Here is an 18081-nt window from a genome sequence, read left to right on the forward strand (position 1 = left end):
CTTAGCTGTTGGGTACACTGGCTGGGCTTCTAGAGGACTCAGGTTTCTTTTGTAGCACTACATAAACTCTCAAAGCCATCTTCTGGCCTCTGAGGGCACTTAATGTACAATGTGCACCAACAAAATACACATAGAATAAAAATATATGGGTCTTTTCAAAGAGAAAAAAAGCATTACAAGAGTGACACATCAACTAGAAGAACAATATGTAGTTGTCCATAGGAGCTGTTTTTCAAAATTCCCAGTGGGTATCAGAAACCTTAAGTGATATAGCGGTTTTTTGATATACATACATACATGCCACAATAAAGCTTAGTTTGTAAATTAGGCACACTAAGGGATTAACACTAATAACTAATAGAAAATAGAAAAATGATAGTATATCATAACAGCTGTGTTTATTACCTCTCAAAATATCTTATTGAATGTTATGGCTTTTTACTTCCAGGAAATTACTTTATAGCTTCTCTGAATGTCTGAATTTCCAGAATCACTGTATTTATGCTTAGAACATCTTAATCCCTCATGACCCTACAATAATGTTAAAAACTTTAGAGAAATTTCACTACATTTATGGGGGGGGGTTGGTGCATGTGCCATGGTGTGCATGTATAAGGTCATGTAGGAGTAGGTTTTTTCCTGCTGCCTGGTCTTGTCCCGCCACCACACCAGCCCCAATTAACACACAGAGACTCTGTATTAGATATAATGCTGTTGGCCAGTTACTTGTTTCTTATCGGCTAGCTCTGTCTTAAGTATTAACCCATTTCTGTTAATCTAAGTATTTACATGTGGTTTCATCTTACTGGGGAATGGGCCAGCATCTGGTCTCCCCAGTCTCTCCATGTTGACTCCTCCTTACTACTTCCTCTTTCCTCCTTGTCTCCTAGTCCCGCCTATCTTGCTTTCCTATTGGCCAACAGTGCTTTATTCATTAACCAGTATGAGAAACGTATTTACAGACTGACATCTCCCATCAAGGTCACATTAAGATGATAACTTTAAAGTTTTTTAAATTTATTTTTTTTGTGTGTGAGTATGTCTTAGTGTGTTTATGATATTGCTGTGAAGAAACACCATGACCATGCCAACATTTTTTTTTTCCAGACTGGGTTTCTCTGTGGCTTTGGAGCCTGTCCTGGAACTAGCTCTGTAGACTAGGCTGGCCTCAGACTCACAGAGATCCACCTGCCTCTGCCTCTGCCTCCTGAGTGCTGGGATCAAAGATGTGTGCCACCAATGCCCCGAGGCCATGCCAACATTTATAAATAAAAATATTTAATTGGGGTGGCTCACTGGAGCTTCAGTCCGTTATCATGGCAGCAGCATAAAGGCAGATGTGCTGGCTACATCTTGGCTTGCAAGCAACAGGTAGTCAACTGAGACTCTTGGTGGTATTCTGTGCATAGGAAACCTTGAAGCCAGCCCCTACAGTGACACAGTAACTCCAACAAGGCCGTACCCATTTCAACAAAGCCATACCTCCTAATGATGCCGTTCCCTATGAGATTATGGGGGTTAGTTACATTCAAACTACCACAAAGTGTTTTGCCAGATTCTTTCTGGACCCTAGAGGATGAATTTTGGGGGTTGGTTCTCTCCTTGCTCTGTGTGGGATTTTGGTGGCAGTTGCCTTTACCTACTGAGCTATCTTCCCAGCCCTACAGCAATCTTTTTGAACCACAGTGGACCATTGGTAACTGAAACCATAGAAAGTGGACCCAAGGAAGGAATATTGATTTTTTTTTTTTTTTTCTCTCCACTTCGATACAGGATTTCTCCCTTTAACCCTGGCTGTCCTTGAACTCAAGCGCTCTGTATGCCTCTGCCTCCCCAGTACTGGGATTAAAGGCCTGTACCTCTACTGCCTTCTGAATTTTTTTTTATTTAATGAATACCCACAATAATTACAGAAATGAATTCTATAAACAAATTGTTGGAAGAATGTACTTTTATAAGGACTCTGGAGAAGTGAATAACTGTTACCTATAGAAGTTTTTAAAATCACTATCTTTTATGTTAATCTATTTTGTTTTTCTGATTATACATTTTCATAACATTCTTCACCTTGGTCCCTGATTTTATTGTCTGATTAATTACTCAAGCTTTCTAATCATAATTGTTTTCTGGATTATTTTGTGCCTCCTCAAAAGACAATGTTGTCCCAAGTTAGCAATCGTGACACCAACTGCCCAGAGCTTTACATTAATCTCTCTTTAATCCTCAGATTCTTCTATTTTACAAAGAAACTTCACCTCTTTTTTAATGTAGGCCATGTACTGTAGAACTGTTGAACTGTAGTGAGTTATTGTTGTTTGGTTTGGTTTTGTCCCTTTTTCTTTGCTTGACACAGAATCTCTTGATATGTAGCCTAGGCTGACCACAAACTCAGCATGTTCCTGCTGAGGTCTCTTGAGTGCTGGGATTACTATACCCAGTTATCTGAATTTTGTTTTCAATCTTTGAGGTCTCTGTTTCCTGCTCTTAGAGACCATTTCTTTATGTAACTTAAGATTCATTTGTGGGTTTTAGTGTATATTAAAATAATTTTGTGTGGGGAGGTATGAGTTTGACTTTTTACAGTTAACTCTTTTGGCATTTATGTTGTTATATGTATATTCCTTTTTATTGAATAGTATTTTGATGGACAGTTGGGTCATTTTCTGTGTTGTGTGAGCTTTTGTGTAAACATCTTTAATAGAGGCATATACTTCTGATCCCCCAGGTTAATATCTAGGAACAGAATAATTAGAATATAAATCATAAGGAAATAGTCCCCCCCCCCAGTTGTTGGTTTGTCATACTGTTTTTTTGTTTGTTTGTTTTGTTTTGTTTTTACAGTATGCTTTAAGAGTTAAGAATTATCACTGTTCTTAGACAACATATCTATATGAAAGGTCTGAAAGATAATTTTAAGAAGCTCTACAGGACTTGTGTACATGGGAAGGAGAGGCACGAAATTTGGAGATTCAATCTGCTGCATGGTGAGCTTGAGGTCAGCCTGGTCTACATGTGATCTGTTTCAAAAAGCAAAGTCCTCCAAATGAGCATATTCGGCAAGTTTACAGGATAGAAAGTCAATATAAAATTGTCAGTTGTATTTCTACTTAACTTGTACTGAGCAAGTGATTAAATGAAAAATTACCATCTTAATAACACCAGAAACATGCAACTTCACAGAATTATGTACAAGGTGAATGTACTGATAGTTACAAAACTCTGGTTATACCATCTTCATGGATTGGAAGACTGAATATTAAGATGCTCATTCTTCTCAAACCAGTCCATATCCCAGCAATATGCTTAAAAAGACTGACAAGCTGATTCTGAAATTGTTGGGGAAAGTGAAAATCCTTGAAAAGAACCACCATACTCCAAACAGTATGGCATTAGAAAAAGATAGAACAAAATAGACTTCACATACAAACATGGCCAATTTAAAAAAAAAAAAAGCTCTGAGAGCCTTGAACTCAGAATTCTCCTCTCTCAGCTGCTTGAATGTTACCACATTCAGCTCAGTTCAGTTTGGCAAGCTAAAAAGCAAATCAATACAGAGAATGCAAAAGTGGGGAGAAGTCTTTTATGTAGGGTTTTTTGTTTTTTTGTTTTTTGTTTTTTTTTTTTTTTTTGAACAGGGTCTTATTGTTCAGGCTGGCAACTGTGGACTCTGTAGTTCAGGAGAACCTCAAACTCATAGCATTAAAACAATTGTCCATTAGAAGCATGATGGAAATTTATAGTTAAGACAAATGACAGACAGTTCAATGAGGGGTTACAAGGAAGATTAGAAATTTAACTAGTTCTTTTTAGCAATTGCGTAGTTGTGTTTGGAAAACATGTTCTACTTGGATGGGAAAGTATGCCAAGACAAATTGCGCAGCACATTGTAACAGCCTGATTAGGAAGCAGAGTCTGTGTTGATTGTGAAAACTATCACAAGATTAAAGGTGAATACAGAAGTCCAGAGAACGAGCAGTTAGCATGAGACCTGCTAGAGCTTTCTAAAAGTTTGAAACAAATATGGGAGGCATGGAAAGACTTAAAAGGAACCTTGTGGAAAATTTTAATGTCAGGCAAAGTTTAGATTAAAATATCAAGCATTCTTTCTTTTATCTCTGTAAAGATTTGGGTGATGTGTCTGGGAAAGAGGAATTTTCTTAAAATGTTGCAACTTTTTTTTAGAAGAAAAATAATGAGGCTGAAAGGATAATAAAATATCTGCCAGATGCCCTGTTCTAATAATCTATTAAATAACTTGTACTTGAAACTCAATGACTGCTGATAACACTATAAACATTTAAAGTGTAGTAGAATTATTCCAAAGCCTTTTCTTAGGTTTGATAGACCTGATGTGTGCGTGAAACTGGACTTTTCCTGGAAGAAGCATGGTAGAAAAATTATGTGTTAGATAGAAGTGCATTTTTATTTAAGTTTACCTGAGACTGTGCCCCCAGTAAGGTTGCTTCTATTCTCTCCCCCATCCTCAACACACAGTTTTAAAAATATAACATTCACACTAAACATATAATATACATGTATATTACAGGCTTGTATAATAAAAATTCATGAATCTACTGTCTAACCAGTAAACAAACCCTTGTCTTTTTTGATACATGGTTTTGCTATGTAGTTTAGGCTGACCTAGAACTCGTTATGGTAACCCAGGATGGTCTCAGGTTGACAGTCTTCCTGTTTAGCCTCATATATAAGTGCTGTGATTACAGATCTGCACTACTACATCAGGCTCATAAATTATGTTCAAGAAATTATTCTTATTGTTATAATACCAAGTTTATCTTGGCATATGTGAATCTACTTGGGCTTTCTTTTCTACTTTCTCCTCCTTCTGTCCTTTTTATCTTCTCCTCTTTCTTCTCTTTGCAGGTCTTTTTGGGAATCCTGAGACTTAGTTTTTCCTTTTAAGAAGAGATACATTGAATACTCTAGAGGCGGGAGTAGGGAAATCTCTGAAAATTAATTCAAGGCCAGCCTGAACTACATAGTACAACCCTGTCTCAAAAAAAAAAAAAAAAAAAAAAAAAAAAACCAAAACAAAACAAATAAATATCATAAGATGTACATTTACTTTGACTAACTTAAATTCTGTTTTACACTTGAAGGTTTAGAACAGAAGACAGTTATAGCTCACTTTTTCTTAATGCTGTATTATCTCTTGGGATGCTTTGGTAATTTGCTTTCACAGGTTTGAAGGGTAGTAATAATTGGAAGTAGGAAATCATAATTAAGAAAATCATTATGCTTTAAAAAACTGATTGATAAATCTATGTCTACATATTAACATGCCACTTAGGTTATTGAGTGGTGTGGGTAAGTGAGACATAGAACCATTCCATAGAGTATGATTTTCTGAAAGATAAATTGAAGTGTAAAACCCATTTTAAAGAAGGAGTTCTGTTTTTGCCATCTCAATGTTTTTCTGTATCCAGTGGCTTTCAGAGTATCATCAGGCCAGCAACCTGGATATATGCACAAAATACCTGCCTATCTTAGACCTTTAGATGGTTCTGATATGGCAGTTTGAGAACCATAGTTATATAGGAACAATTAGCTTGTCTTACTGGTTGTTTGGAGTGATGCTGTCTGTATAGGCCTGAACTTTATATTGCAAATGATCAAATCCAATTTAAAGTAGCCTGGAAAAAAGAGTTATATAAGAGACTTCCTTGGGTGTATTGGGAAGTTATTGGGCTATCTCACTAATTCAGTGCACCAGTTGTAAAGAATAAGAGACTTTGCCGTTAGAAATACTTGAATCTTTGTTACTTTGCCTTTATAGGCTAGATACTTCCTTTAGAACTAGGTAAAATAGTCAAAGGTCCAGTCCCAGTTCACATGTGAGTTAAGCAATTACATGAAGACCTGCTTTCTCCTATTCACTAGCCCATTACTTAACAATTATGTTCATGAGGATGAGGGACAGTAATTGGTTTGCTCTGGGCAGGAGGAGGAGAATGGGCAGGCATGCCACTATGACAGCGTAGTTAACTACTTCACAGTTGGTTTGCCTTCAGATAGACTTATATTATAAGACATATGAAAAATATATAGATAGGTGACAAGATGGTTTGGTACAGCACTTGCTACACAGCACTGAGGACCTGAATTTGAACCCCAGGACTCTTGTAAAGGTTGAAGGAGAAAACTAATTGCATAGAGTTGTCCTCTGACCCCCATGTGTGCACTCCTACACATACATCATACATACATACAATAGCAATATGCAAAGGTATATGAAAAAAGTCATCTGTTCTACATTCTCATGAATTCCTTCTGCATATCTTCTTACACACAGTTACAACTATGTTATAGTGTTAGTTTTCTCACTATTTATAACACTGGCTGGATTTAAACTGCAGATTCTTCTGCCTCTCCCTCCTAAATGTTGGGACTACAAATTTGAACTTTTTTTTTTGTTAAGCATAGTTTCTCTTTTTGAATTTCTGATTTATCAATTTATTTACCTATTAGCATCTTTTTAGTTTGGACTTCTTAGGAGAATTATAAAACAAAACAGTTTCATTTAAAATTTCCGTTTATTGCATTTTATTTAACTTCATGTGCCTGCATGTGTATGTGTGCCACAGTGTTCCTGTGGAGGTCAGAGGACAACTTGGAGTCACTTTTCTTCTACCATGTGGGTCCTGATGAGTGAACTCAGGCTGGTGGCAGCCTTTACCCTCTAGGCGACTTCAGTGGCCCCACACACATATTCATTCTTCTACCATCTGGATTTTGATAGATTGTTTTCTCTTTCCTTTCTCCCTCTCTTCTTCCCCCTTCCCTCCATGTGTGTGTCCCTGCAAGTGTGTGTACAAAGGATGGCAAAGGATAAATCCAGGTGTCAGTTTTCACCTTCCATCTTGCTTGTAACCTGACTTGCTGTTGTTAGTTCTTGTGTGCACAGGTTAGCTACCCTATAAGCTTCTGGGGAGTCTTCTGTCTTTGTATTCTATTTTACAGGAGCACTGGCATTACAGATGCCAGTTCTGGTGACAAACTCAGGTCCTCATGTGAGGCAAGTCATGTTGTCCACTGAGTTGTTACCCCAGCTTTGTTTTCTGATATTTTAAGTGTGTGTGTGTGTGTGTGTGTGTGTGTGTGTGTTTGAGTGCAGGTGCCCGTGAAGGCCTGAGGAGTCAGATTCTCTGGAGCTGGAATTACAGGTGGTTGTGAGGTACCTAGTGTGGGTGCTGGAAACCGAATTTAGATTCTTTGTAAGAGCAGTACATACTCTATACTCCTGAGCTACCCCTCTAGCCCCTTATTTTTGAGACAGGATCTCACTGTGTAGACAAGGATGGCCTTGAACTCTTGAAGTCACAGAGCACTGCCTGCCCCTGCCTCCTGAGTTCTAGGATTTAAAGGCACACCACCACACCTAGCACTTTTTTATTTTGTTAATTCATTTATGGGGAGGTGGGCTTGTATTGTGATTTGTGTGTGGAGTCTAGAGGGCAACTAATAGGAGTCCATTCTCTCAACCATGTGAGATCTGAGGATGGAACTCAGGTCATCGGTTTGTTGGCAAGTGCCTTACCAGCTGAGCCATCTTACTGGCACCTGTTTTCTTATTTTTAAGCCTATAAGTTCTTGGCTTTCAGAGAGCTTATAAAACTCATTTTGTTACACTGTTTTGGCTATAGCTATTTGATCTTTGTAAAATTTATTTTAAAGAAGCATACATTTATTCTTCATATTACTAGTGCTTTGGAGTTTTATATAGGCTCTAAAGTTATTAGAAGTATAGTTTTTCAGGGCTGGAGTGATGGCTCAGGGCTTCAGAGCACTGTCTTCTTCCAGAAGCACTGAGGTTTGAGTCCCAGCTGTAAATTCTAGTTTCAGGTGATACCCTCTTTTGGCCTCTGCAGGCACTGCACACAGGTGGCACACAGACATACATGCAAAAGACTCATACACATAAAATAAAAATAAGAGGGGCAGGGGCTGGAGAGATGGCTCAGCATTTATCGCATTTTGATACTCTTGCAGGGAACTAAGGTTTGATTCCCAGCATCCATATGATGCCTAAGAACCATCCATAAATGGTTCCCAACATCCTCTTCTGGCCTCTGAGGGCACCATGTGTGTATATGGTAAACACACACACACACACACACACACACACACACACACACACACACACACACGGAAAAGCACTCATACATTTAAATCTAAAACAATATTTTTTTTAAAAAATGGAAAAGTTAAAAAAACAGTTACTGGAAGAAAAATGCTGTTTTAAAGCTGTTTTTAGTTGTTTCTGTAAGCTAATGGTTCTTGATTTATTGTGAGGTTTAAAGACAATGGCAAGTAACAAAGAGTCTTTACTAACGAACTATCTTAGTAATGAAAAAGATCTTATCTGACAGATCTAAACTTTATCATAAGAGTTAAAAATTTACACAATACTTGTGATTAGCCTTCTGTTATATAATCAAAGCATGTGTAATTTTCTCCTGGAAATAGTATTTACCCATTAAGAAAATTATGGCAGAAATCTGATTAAACACCGAGAAAATTCTAGACTTTCAGACAGCCTGATGTTTTGAAAAAGCTTTGTGCGTTGGCAGGAGCCCAAGAGAGGAAGTGCCTGCATCTGCTACATTCTAGAAGCTTTCCCCAGATCACTGTAAGGCAGCCAAGAAAACTGTAATTCACCAGTGTGTGATTCTGGAAGTATCTGGAAATTTGTAGCAAACTTGAGTGAGGAAATACAGGAGTTCTTCCAGAATGCCTTTTTATTGTGATGATCTATTTTTATTGAGATTCACCTTAAGGGTGAAGTTACTTTTCAGCTTTTATGAAATAGGGGGCTTTCAGTTAGGCCTCTGAAAAGCCTATTCACATGGGAAAAGCAAATTCACATGGGAAAGATCAGAGAAATACCTATCAGAACAGGTTGCCAAGTCAGCCTAAGTGATGGGAACCTGCTTCTTGAAGCAAGTAGTACTGTAATGATAATGTACTGGGCTGTAAAGCAGTGAGAAAGCCCATGTTTTTGGTAGAGGAGGAGGAAGAGTGCTAGGTAGGGTCGGTAGTTGGTAAAGCAAGGCAGAGCCTCTCATTGGTTACTCTTTATCATGAGTAGTCCTCTCTAGAGATGACTGTTTGCTCTCAGGGACAGTGGAAAAAGACAGAAGGCAGGGGTGGCGAGAGACTCTGCGTTTAAAAGATTGTGAAGACCAGAGTTCAAACCCCCAGAATGCAGGTAGTATGCCAAGTGGGTATGACAGTCTGCCTGGATTCCAACCTTAGATGGCAAAGACCTGATCCCTAGAGCAAGCTGGCTACAGAGACTGGCCTTATGAATGAGCCTAAGGTTTGGTTGAAAGAGCCTGCCTCCATGAATGATACAGAAGGGTGATTGGGGAGATTCTAGACATCAACTAAAGGCTGTGCATACACACACATGTGCATCACACAAAGAATAAAAACAAGAGCTTTACCACAGGTTGAATTAGGGGAAAATCACAGCTGTGTATTAGACTTGGGTGGTTTTGGTTTGTTTTTTAAACATAGTAAGAGAAGTTAGCCCTTCTTAACAACAAAAACAAAACAAATAATGACAGCAAAACCTCCTTTGTCCAAAGCTAATCCTCCAAACTATGTCTTTAAGAGAAATTAATAGTTTAAATGTATAGGACAATTAATTCTGGTATTCTCCACAACTTAATAGCATTGTGGTGAAGGGGAAAGCTCAGTTGATATAGTGCTTATCATGTTCTGGGTTCCTTCTCCAGTACCACATAAACAGGGCATGGTGGTACATACCTGTGATCCCAGTATTGGGATCAGAAGTTCTAGATCATCCTTGGCTACATAGGAAGTTCAAGGCAAGCCTGGATACATGAGATTCTGTCTCAAACAAACAAAACATAACATAGCTTCATCCATTTTTAATTAATATACCATATAATTCTCTCTCTTTCATCATTCTTGACTCAGCACTTTCAGAGTTATGAAATAGTCACCTCTATTTTAGAACATTTTTATCACCTCCAAATCCACAACTTTGAACTTAAAGTTTAGAGCCATATTTGGGAGCCTGGCACACCTTTAATCTCAGCACTCAGGAGGCAGAGACAGGCAAATCTCCATGAGTTCAAGGGCAGCTTGGTCTATGGAGTAACATATCGGTGATGTTTAAAGCATATCTTTGTGGGAAAATCATGTTTTAGATCAAGATCAAAGAGGAAACTATTTTTCATACTATGTAAAAAGCCACAGCTGGGCCTGGAAAGATGGCTCAGCTGTTGACAATGTTTTCTGCTCTTCCAGAGGACCTTAGTTCTATTCCCAGCACCCATATCTGGTGACTCACAACTGCCTCTGGCCCACAAGGACACCCATGCTTGTGTGCATAACTATACAGTTAAGAATAATAAAAATAAATCTATACAAAATACCATAGCTGTTTAGTTGCTCTACTTGTAATAGTAGCACGAAAACAAGTTGGGGTTGAAGTTTTTCTCTAATAAGGAACATCTAACTGTTGAAATCATAAATTAGCTGTTATTAAGTTGATTATAAAAATCAGCATCAGTTCAGGCCTGGAGACTAACTGCCATGTTGTTCTTGTAGGTGTGTGAACCTGAGAAGTCTTCAAAGATGATCTGGTGTGTTTTAATGTTGGGGATTCTACTTCCCCAATCTTCAGCCCATCCAGGCTTTTTTACCTCAATTGGTAAGTCTTTACCATTTATAACTTAGAATGTTTTACATTTTAAAATTTAAATGCTTTTGTAGTTTTAAAATAGTAAAACAAATGCACTGTATTCCTGAAGACTAACCTTGGTTTACCCCATGCCTACCTAAACAGGCAATTTAAAAAAAAAAAAAAATCAGTTACGTTTGTTGAATACACTATAAAAGTCCAGTGCCTGGGCAGCAACTAAAGTAGTATCTGGTTTCCTTCAAATTAATTTTTCCTGAAGAGAATAGTGTTATGTTTTATGCTTAGAAACTTAGAATAATTTAGAAAAACATACCAAAGAGTTATTGATAGTTGGATGTGCCAGTGCATGATGATAATACCAGGACTGGAGACAGAGGCAGGTGGATCTCTGAGTTTGAAGCTGAGCTGGTCTGAATAGTGACATCCAGGCCAGCCAAGCTATGTAGTGAGACCCTATTTTAAAAAACAAAATAAAAAAGAGAAAGGGATAATCACACATAATTAATGTAGATATATACCATTTTTAATGCACAGATACACAATAATTCTACACATTTCTTTCTCTGTCTACCTCATTTTCTCTTTCCTTTCTTTCTGGATTTTCAGACAGGGTTTCTTTGTGTAGTCTTGGCTATCCTGGAAATCACTCTGTATGTCAAACTGGCCTTGAACTCTCAGAGATCTGCATGTTTCTACCTCCTGAGTGCTGGGACTAAAGATGTGTGCCACTACCCTGGTCTGCACATTACTTTCTAACTTGCTTTTACTTCACTGTAAACATGTTATTTTTTTCCACATCATAATTTTTATGATTTTTTTTAAATTTAAATTTGAAACAAGCTTGTATTACACGTCAATCCTAGTTCCCTCATCCTCCCCTCATCCCTTGCCCCCCCCCCACCAACCCCAATCCCATCTCCTTTCTGCTCCCCAGGGAGGATGAGGCCTTCCATGAGGATCTTCAAAGTCTGTCATATCATTTGGAGCAGGGCCTAGGCCCTACCCCATGTGTCTAGGCTGAGAGTGTGTCCCTCTATGTGGAATGGGCTCCCAAAGTCCATTTGTATACTAGGGATAAATACTGATCCACTACCAGAGGCCCCATAGACTGCACAGTCCTTCTAACTAACACCCACAATCAGGGGATCTGGGTCCGTCCAATGCTGGTTTCTCAGCTATCAGACTGGGGTCCATGAGCTCCCCCTTGTTTAGGTCAGCTGATTCTGTGGGTTTCTCCAGCCTGGTCTTGAACCCTTTGTTCATCACTTCTCCTTCTCTGCAACTGGATTCCAGGAGTTTGGCTCAGTGTTTAGTTGTGGGTGTCTGCTTCTGCTTCCATTGGATGAAGAAGGTTCTAGGATGGCATATAAGGTAGTCATCAATCTCATTATCAGGGAAGGGCATTTAAGGTAGCCTCTCCCACCATTGCTTAGATTGTTAATTGGGGTCATCCTTGTAGAGCTCTGGACATTTTCCTAGTGTCAGATTCTCTTTAAACCTATAATGGCTCCCTCTATTATGGGATCTCTTTTATTGTTCTCTTCTATTCTTCCCCTGACTCAATCTTATTGCTCCTTCATGTCCTCCTCTCCCCTCCTGTTCTCACTTTCTCTTTGTCCTAACTCCCTTTCAATTTGCTCGGAAGGGGGACCATGTATGTCTCTCTTAGGGTCCTCCTTGTTTTCCTAGATTTTCTGGCTGTGTGGATTGTAGGCTTGTGATCCTTTGATCTATGTCTAAAATCCATATATGAGTGAGTACATATCATGTTTGTCTTTTTGTGACTGGGTTACCTCACTTAGGATGGTTTCTTCTAGTTCCATCCATTTGCCTCGAATTTCAAGATTCCATTATTTTTTTTTTCTACTGAGTACTACTCCATTGTGTAAATGTACCACATTTTCTTCATCCATTCTTCAGTTGAGGGGCATCTAGGTTGCTTCTAGGTTCTGACTATTACAAATAATACTGCTATGAACGTAGATGAACAGAAGGCCTTCTTGTACATCTTTTGGGTATATGCCTAAGAGTGCAATTGCTGGATTTGTGGTAGACTGATTCCCATTATCCTTAGGAACCACCATACTGATTTCCAAAATGGCTGTACAAGTTTGCACTCCAACCAGCAGTGGAGGAGAGTTGTCCTTTCCCCATATTCTCTCCAGCATAAACTGTCTTTGATGTTTTTTATTTTAGCCATTCTGACAGGAATAAGATGATATCTCAGAGTTGTTTTGATTTGCATTTCCCTGATGGCTAAGGATGCTGAGCACTTTCTTAAGTGTCTTTCAGCCATTTTAGATTCCTCCATTGAGAATTCTCTATTTGGTTCTGTATCCCACCTTTTAATTGGATTATTTGGTGTTTTTGTAACTAGCTTCTTGATTTCTTTGTATATTTTGGAAATCAGCCCTCTGTCAGATGTGGGGTTGGTGAAGATCTTCCCAGTCTGAGCTGCTGTTTTGTCTTGTTGATTGTGTCCTTTGTCTTACAGAAGCTTTTTAGTTTTAGGAGGTCCCATTTACTAATTGTTCATCTCAGTGTTTGTGCTACCGGTGTTATGTTCAGGAAGCAATCTGTACCAATTGTTCAAGGGTACCTCCCACTTTTTCTTCTAAGAGGTTCAGTGTGGCTGGATTTGTGTTGAGGTCTTTGATCCATTTGGACTTAAGTTTTGTGCATGGTGATAGATATGACTATTTGCAGTCTTCTACACACCAACATCAATTATGCCAGCACCATTCGTTGAGTGAAGATGCTTTCTGTTTTCCATTGTATAAATTTAGCTTCTTTGTCAAAAATCAGGTGTTCATAGATATGTGGGTTAATATCAGGGTTTTCAATTTGATTTTTGCGCCAATACCAAGTTGTTTTGAGGAATATAGCTCTATAATAGAGCTTGAAGTCAGAGATGGTGATGCCTCTGGAAGTTCATTTTTGGTCAAGGTTGTTTTGGCTATCTTGGGTCTTTTGTTTTTCCATATAAAGCTGAGTATTGCTCTTTCAAGTTCTGTGAAGAATTATGTTGGGATTTTGATGGGGATTGCATTGAATCTGTAGATTGCTTTTGGCGAGATTGTCATTTTTACTATGTTGATCCTACCTATCCAAGAGCATGGGAGATCTTTCCATTTTCTGGTATTTTCTTTAATTTCTTTCTTTAAAGACTCAAAGTTCTTATTATATAGGTCTTTCACTTGCTTGGTTAGCATTACCCCAAGATATTTTATGTTATTTGTGGCTATTGTAAAGGGTGACGTTTCTCTGATTTCTTTCTCAGCCCCTGTATATAATAGGGCTACTGATTTTTTTGGGGGGGGGGAGAGTTAATCTTGTATCCTGCCACTTTGCTGAAGGTGTTTATCAGCTGTAGGAGTTCTCTGGTAGAGTTTTTCAGGTCACTTATGTAAACTGTCATATCATCTGTAAATAGTCAAAGTTTGACTTCTTCCTTTCCAATTTGTATCCCCATCACCTTGATCTCCTTCTGTTTTCTTATGCTCTAGTTAGAATTTCAAGTACAATATTTTAGAGATATGGAGAGAGTCTTGTTCCTGATTTTAGAGGAATTGCATTGAGTTTCTCTTCATTCAGTTTGTTGTTGGCTTTTTTTTTTTTTTTTTTTTTTGCTATATTTTGCTTTTATTATGTTTATGTATGTTCCCGTTATCCCTAATCTCTCTAAGACCTTTATCATGAAGGGGGTTGAATTTTGTCAAAGGCATTTTCAGTGTTTAGTGAGATGATCATGTTTTTTTTTTGTTTTTTTTTGTTTTTTTTTTTTTTTTTTCAGTTTGTTTATATGGTGGATTATATTGATGGATTTTTGTATGTTAAACCATCCCTGAATCCCTGGGATGAAGCCTACTTGGTCATGTTGGATGATTTTTCTGATATGTTCTTGGATTTGATTTGCCACTATTGTGTATTTTTGCATTCATGAGGGATATTTTAAAAATATAAAAAAAAAATGATGCTAAAGCTGGGCAGTGGTGGGTACTCCTTTAATCCCAGCATTCTCTGTGAGTTCAAAGCCAGCCTGGTCTACACAGTGAGTTCCAGGACAGCCAGAGCTATACAGAGAAACCCTGTCTCAAACAAACAAAATATGTGGTTAGAAGTGGGGTTTGTGTGGGGTGGGACTCTAAGGAGCAAGTTCATAGATTATAAGATCTCCTGTGCTTCCTTGTTCTTAGAATAGGCCCTAAAGTTTGAGCTATGGCTTTCTATAATTCCCTCTCTCTATAGTGTGTGTGTGTGTGCTTGCTTGCGTGCGTGTGTTGAGATGTTTCCCTTCCTTCTTTTAACCATTTTGCACCTTTTAAAAATTTTAGAACTAAGACAGAAATATAAATATTTCTAAAGTGATTTCTGTGTAAAAAAAAAAAATTAAAACATTTTTGCAACTTTTTAAAGTGTTTTGATCAAAAATTTGATCCCAACTGATCTTGAACACAAAAGGTGATGTATAAAGAACAGAGGCAGTAAAGAAAAAAACAGTAATTCTTGGAAAGTAGTGTTACTTATAAATGAAAACACCATTTCCCAACATAGTCTAAGTTTGTAAAATTATTAGTTATAGAAACTAGAACTGGATCTCATGATTAGATTTTTATTTGGATTAATTTTGGTTTATCTGGTGAAAAAAGAGGGGGAAATGATCTGTTCTATTTCAAGTAAACCCTCCTGTAGCTAAAAGATTCATATTGATGGATATTTAATAACCTTTCCCTTCCCATATAGGTCAAATGACTGATTTGATCCATACTGAGAAAGATCTGGTGATTTCACTCAAAGATTATATTAAAGCAGAAGAGGACAAGTTAGAACAAATAAAACAGTAAGTGTGTTTTCCTCCTATAGCTCCAGTTCTCCTCTGCACTAAAGCCTCAAGTGGAAACGAGAGCCAGTTAAAATGTCTAAAGCAGTGAGCACTCAGTCTAAAGCAGTCAGGGCTCATGTGTTTCAGCTATGTGTATGTGTTTATGTTAGCAGGTGCAAGTGCATATTTGTGTACAGGTCAGGGGTTAACAGTAGGTGCCTTCTTCTATTGCTGTTTTCTTATTTTTTGAGACAGGGTCTCTTAACCTGGCAAGGCTAGTTGGCCAGTAAGTTTTAGGGATCTTCTGTTTCCACCTCCCCAGCACTAGAATTAACAGAAACACACCACTGTTGGCAGTAGCGAGCAGAGAGAGCAGGCTTCCTCCTTCCCTAGTCTGTATAGGTGCTGCCTGCATTCAGGGTAGGTCTTCCCTACTTAGTTAATCATCTCTGAAAACATCCTACAGGTATTATTTAAGAGGTACTTTTCAATATAATGATGCTGACAGTCAAGATTAACCATCACAGTGTAGAAGAAAAGTCATGCCAGTATCTTCCAACATAAGGCATGACATACTGGAGTAGTTTTCCAGTTCTACTTATGGGAGTCCATTGTAGAGCTTGTAATAAGCATGATTAATGTTATCTAGTGTTAAAACCATGTAGTTTTTCTTGAGTGTTAATTTTATTGACTCAGGTTCATAATTAATCCTAAATTGAGAATTTGTGCTTTGTTTAATGAATGCCTTAGTATTGATGTTTTTGATTTTTGTGTGTGTGTTTTGAGACAGTCTTACTGTGTTGCACTGGCTGGCCTGAAACTCACCGAGATTGACATGCTTCAGCCTGTTGAGTAGTGCTTGGATTAAAGGTGTGCATCTGGTTGATGTTTCTGCTTTGAAAATTATTTTCTACATAGAGTTTAAAGATTTGCTATAAATTAGCCAAACATGGTTGCACACACATATAATTCTAGCACTTGGGAGGCAGAGGCAGGAGGATCACAATGAAGGCCAATCTATACTGCATAATACAGTAATACCTTGTCTCAAAAAGCAAAACAAAGCAATAATAACAATAATTAACATTAATTAGCTTGGGCTCAATGGCATGCATTAGTACATTCTGGGAGATGAAGCAGGGAGATTTGAGTCCAGAAATTTAAGGATAGCCTGAGTGGCAACATAGTGAGATTTAGTATTTTTTAAAAAGAAAAAACATGTACAGGGCTAGAAAGATGGCTCAGGAGTTAAGGGCACTGGCTGCTCTCTCAGAGGATCCAGGTTCAATTCCCAGTATCTACATGGTGGCTAAGAACTGTCTGTAACTCCAGTTCCAGATCTAATATCCTCTTCTGGCCTCCTCAGGCAACAGGCATGCACGTGGTAAACATACCTTCATGCAGGCAAAACACACACACACACACACACACACACACACGAGAAAAAAAAATATAAATTTGTTTTTAGAGTCTGTTGTTTTAAATGCATACTTAACAGAATTTAGGCAGGCCAGATTATTTTTATTGTAATAGTAATTTTAGTATTTTAGGACTTACAGGGAAATGAAAGTTTTGAGTAATTAAATTTTAGCTTTGACTAAGATTACATGTCATTTGGGAAAATAATATAAAGCAGAAAAATTGTATAGTTGTAGTTTTGATTCTATTAAGTTAGATTTTTATTAATAAGATCTTGTGTTCCAGAGAGTCTTTATAAATTTACTTCAAAAAGAAGTCGTAGACAGTAGCTCTAAATAAAAAGCTTATGATTATTGCCTTTTCCCCAAGTTCTCTACTTGACTGTCATTTTCCTTGGCATACTCTTTTTGAGGTGGTGGGAAGAGATTCTCTGTATAGATCAGGCTAACCTTGAATTCACAGAGGTCCACTTGCCTCTGCTTCCTGATCAAAGACGTGGGCCACATTTGGGTAGATGGGGAAGGGGAGTGGAGTTAGAGGAGGAGAGTTAGAGGAGGGGAAACTGTAAACTGAATATATTGTATGAAAAAAATCTATTTTCAGAAAGAAAAACAGCATGTGCCACCGAGCCTAGCTTAATAGACTACTTTTATGTCTTATGTCTGTAGATGGGCAGAGAAGTTAGATCGACTAACCAATACAGCAACGAAAGATCCCGAAGGGTTTGTTGGGCATCCTGTAAATGCATTCAAGTTAATGAAACGTCTGAACACTGAATGGAGTGAGTTGGAGAATCTGGTCCTCAAGGATATGTCAGATGGTAAGTTTGAAGAGACTTCAGGACCAAAAACTGATACAGTTCCTAGTACAGCAGGTATTTGTGTTGTAATTGAATTATTGCAAATATATTTGATTTGACAGTGATACTTGAAATCTGAAGCATTCAATTAAAAAATAGTAACTACTAATATTTGTGACAATGTGGGTTCTTTTACCTTTTGATCTACAGAAATTAAGAGTAAAAACATTGGTAGTTGTGTTACAAAGAGGAATGTTAACTGTGTTTTACCTAGTACTTTGTGTTTAGGTAATAAATTTTAAAAAATGCAAGTGTAGATATTAATACTCAAAAGTCTTTGTACAT

General features: G+C 37.9%; 1 protein-coding gene across 2 annotated transcripts in view; it reads left to right on the forward strand.

The window, feature by feature from the left end:
- The first annotated feature begins 10605 nt into the window (after window positions 1-10605).
- P4ha1 (prolyl 4-hydroxylase subunit alpha 1) overlaps window positions 10606-18081 on the forward strand; it is a 43958-nt gene continuing 36482 nt past the window's right edge. For both annotated transcript variants that reach the window (XM_051186730.1, XM_051186729.1), the window contains exons 1-3: window positions 10606-10705; window positions 15440-15536; window positions 17606-17757. In XM_051186730.1, the coding sequence (XP_051042687.1) occupies window positions 10630-10705; window positions 15440-15536; window positions 17606-17757 (325 nt within the window). In that variant the 5' untranslated portion in view covers window positions 10606-10629. The remainder of the gene's footprint in view (window positions 10706-15439; window positions 15537-17605; window positions 17758-18081) is intronic.

The sequence above is a fragment of the Phodopus roborovskii genome, unplaced genomic scaffold, assembly GCF_943737965.1.
Source record: "Phodopus roborovskii unplaced genomic scaffold, PHOROB, whole genome shotgun sequence".
In the NCBI taxonomy this organism is placed as follows: domain Eukaryota; kingdom Metazoa; phylum Chordata; class Mammalia; order Rodentia; family Cricetidae; genus Phodopus; species Phodopus roborovskii.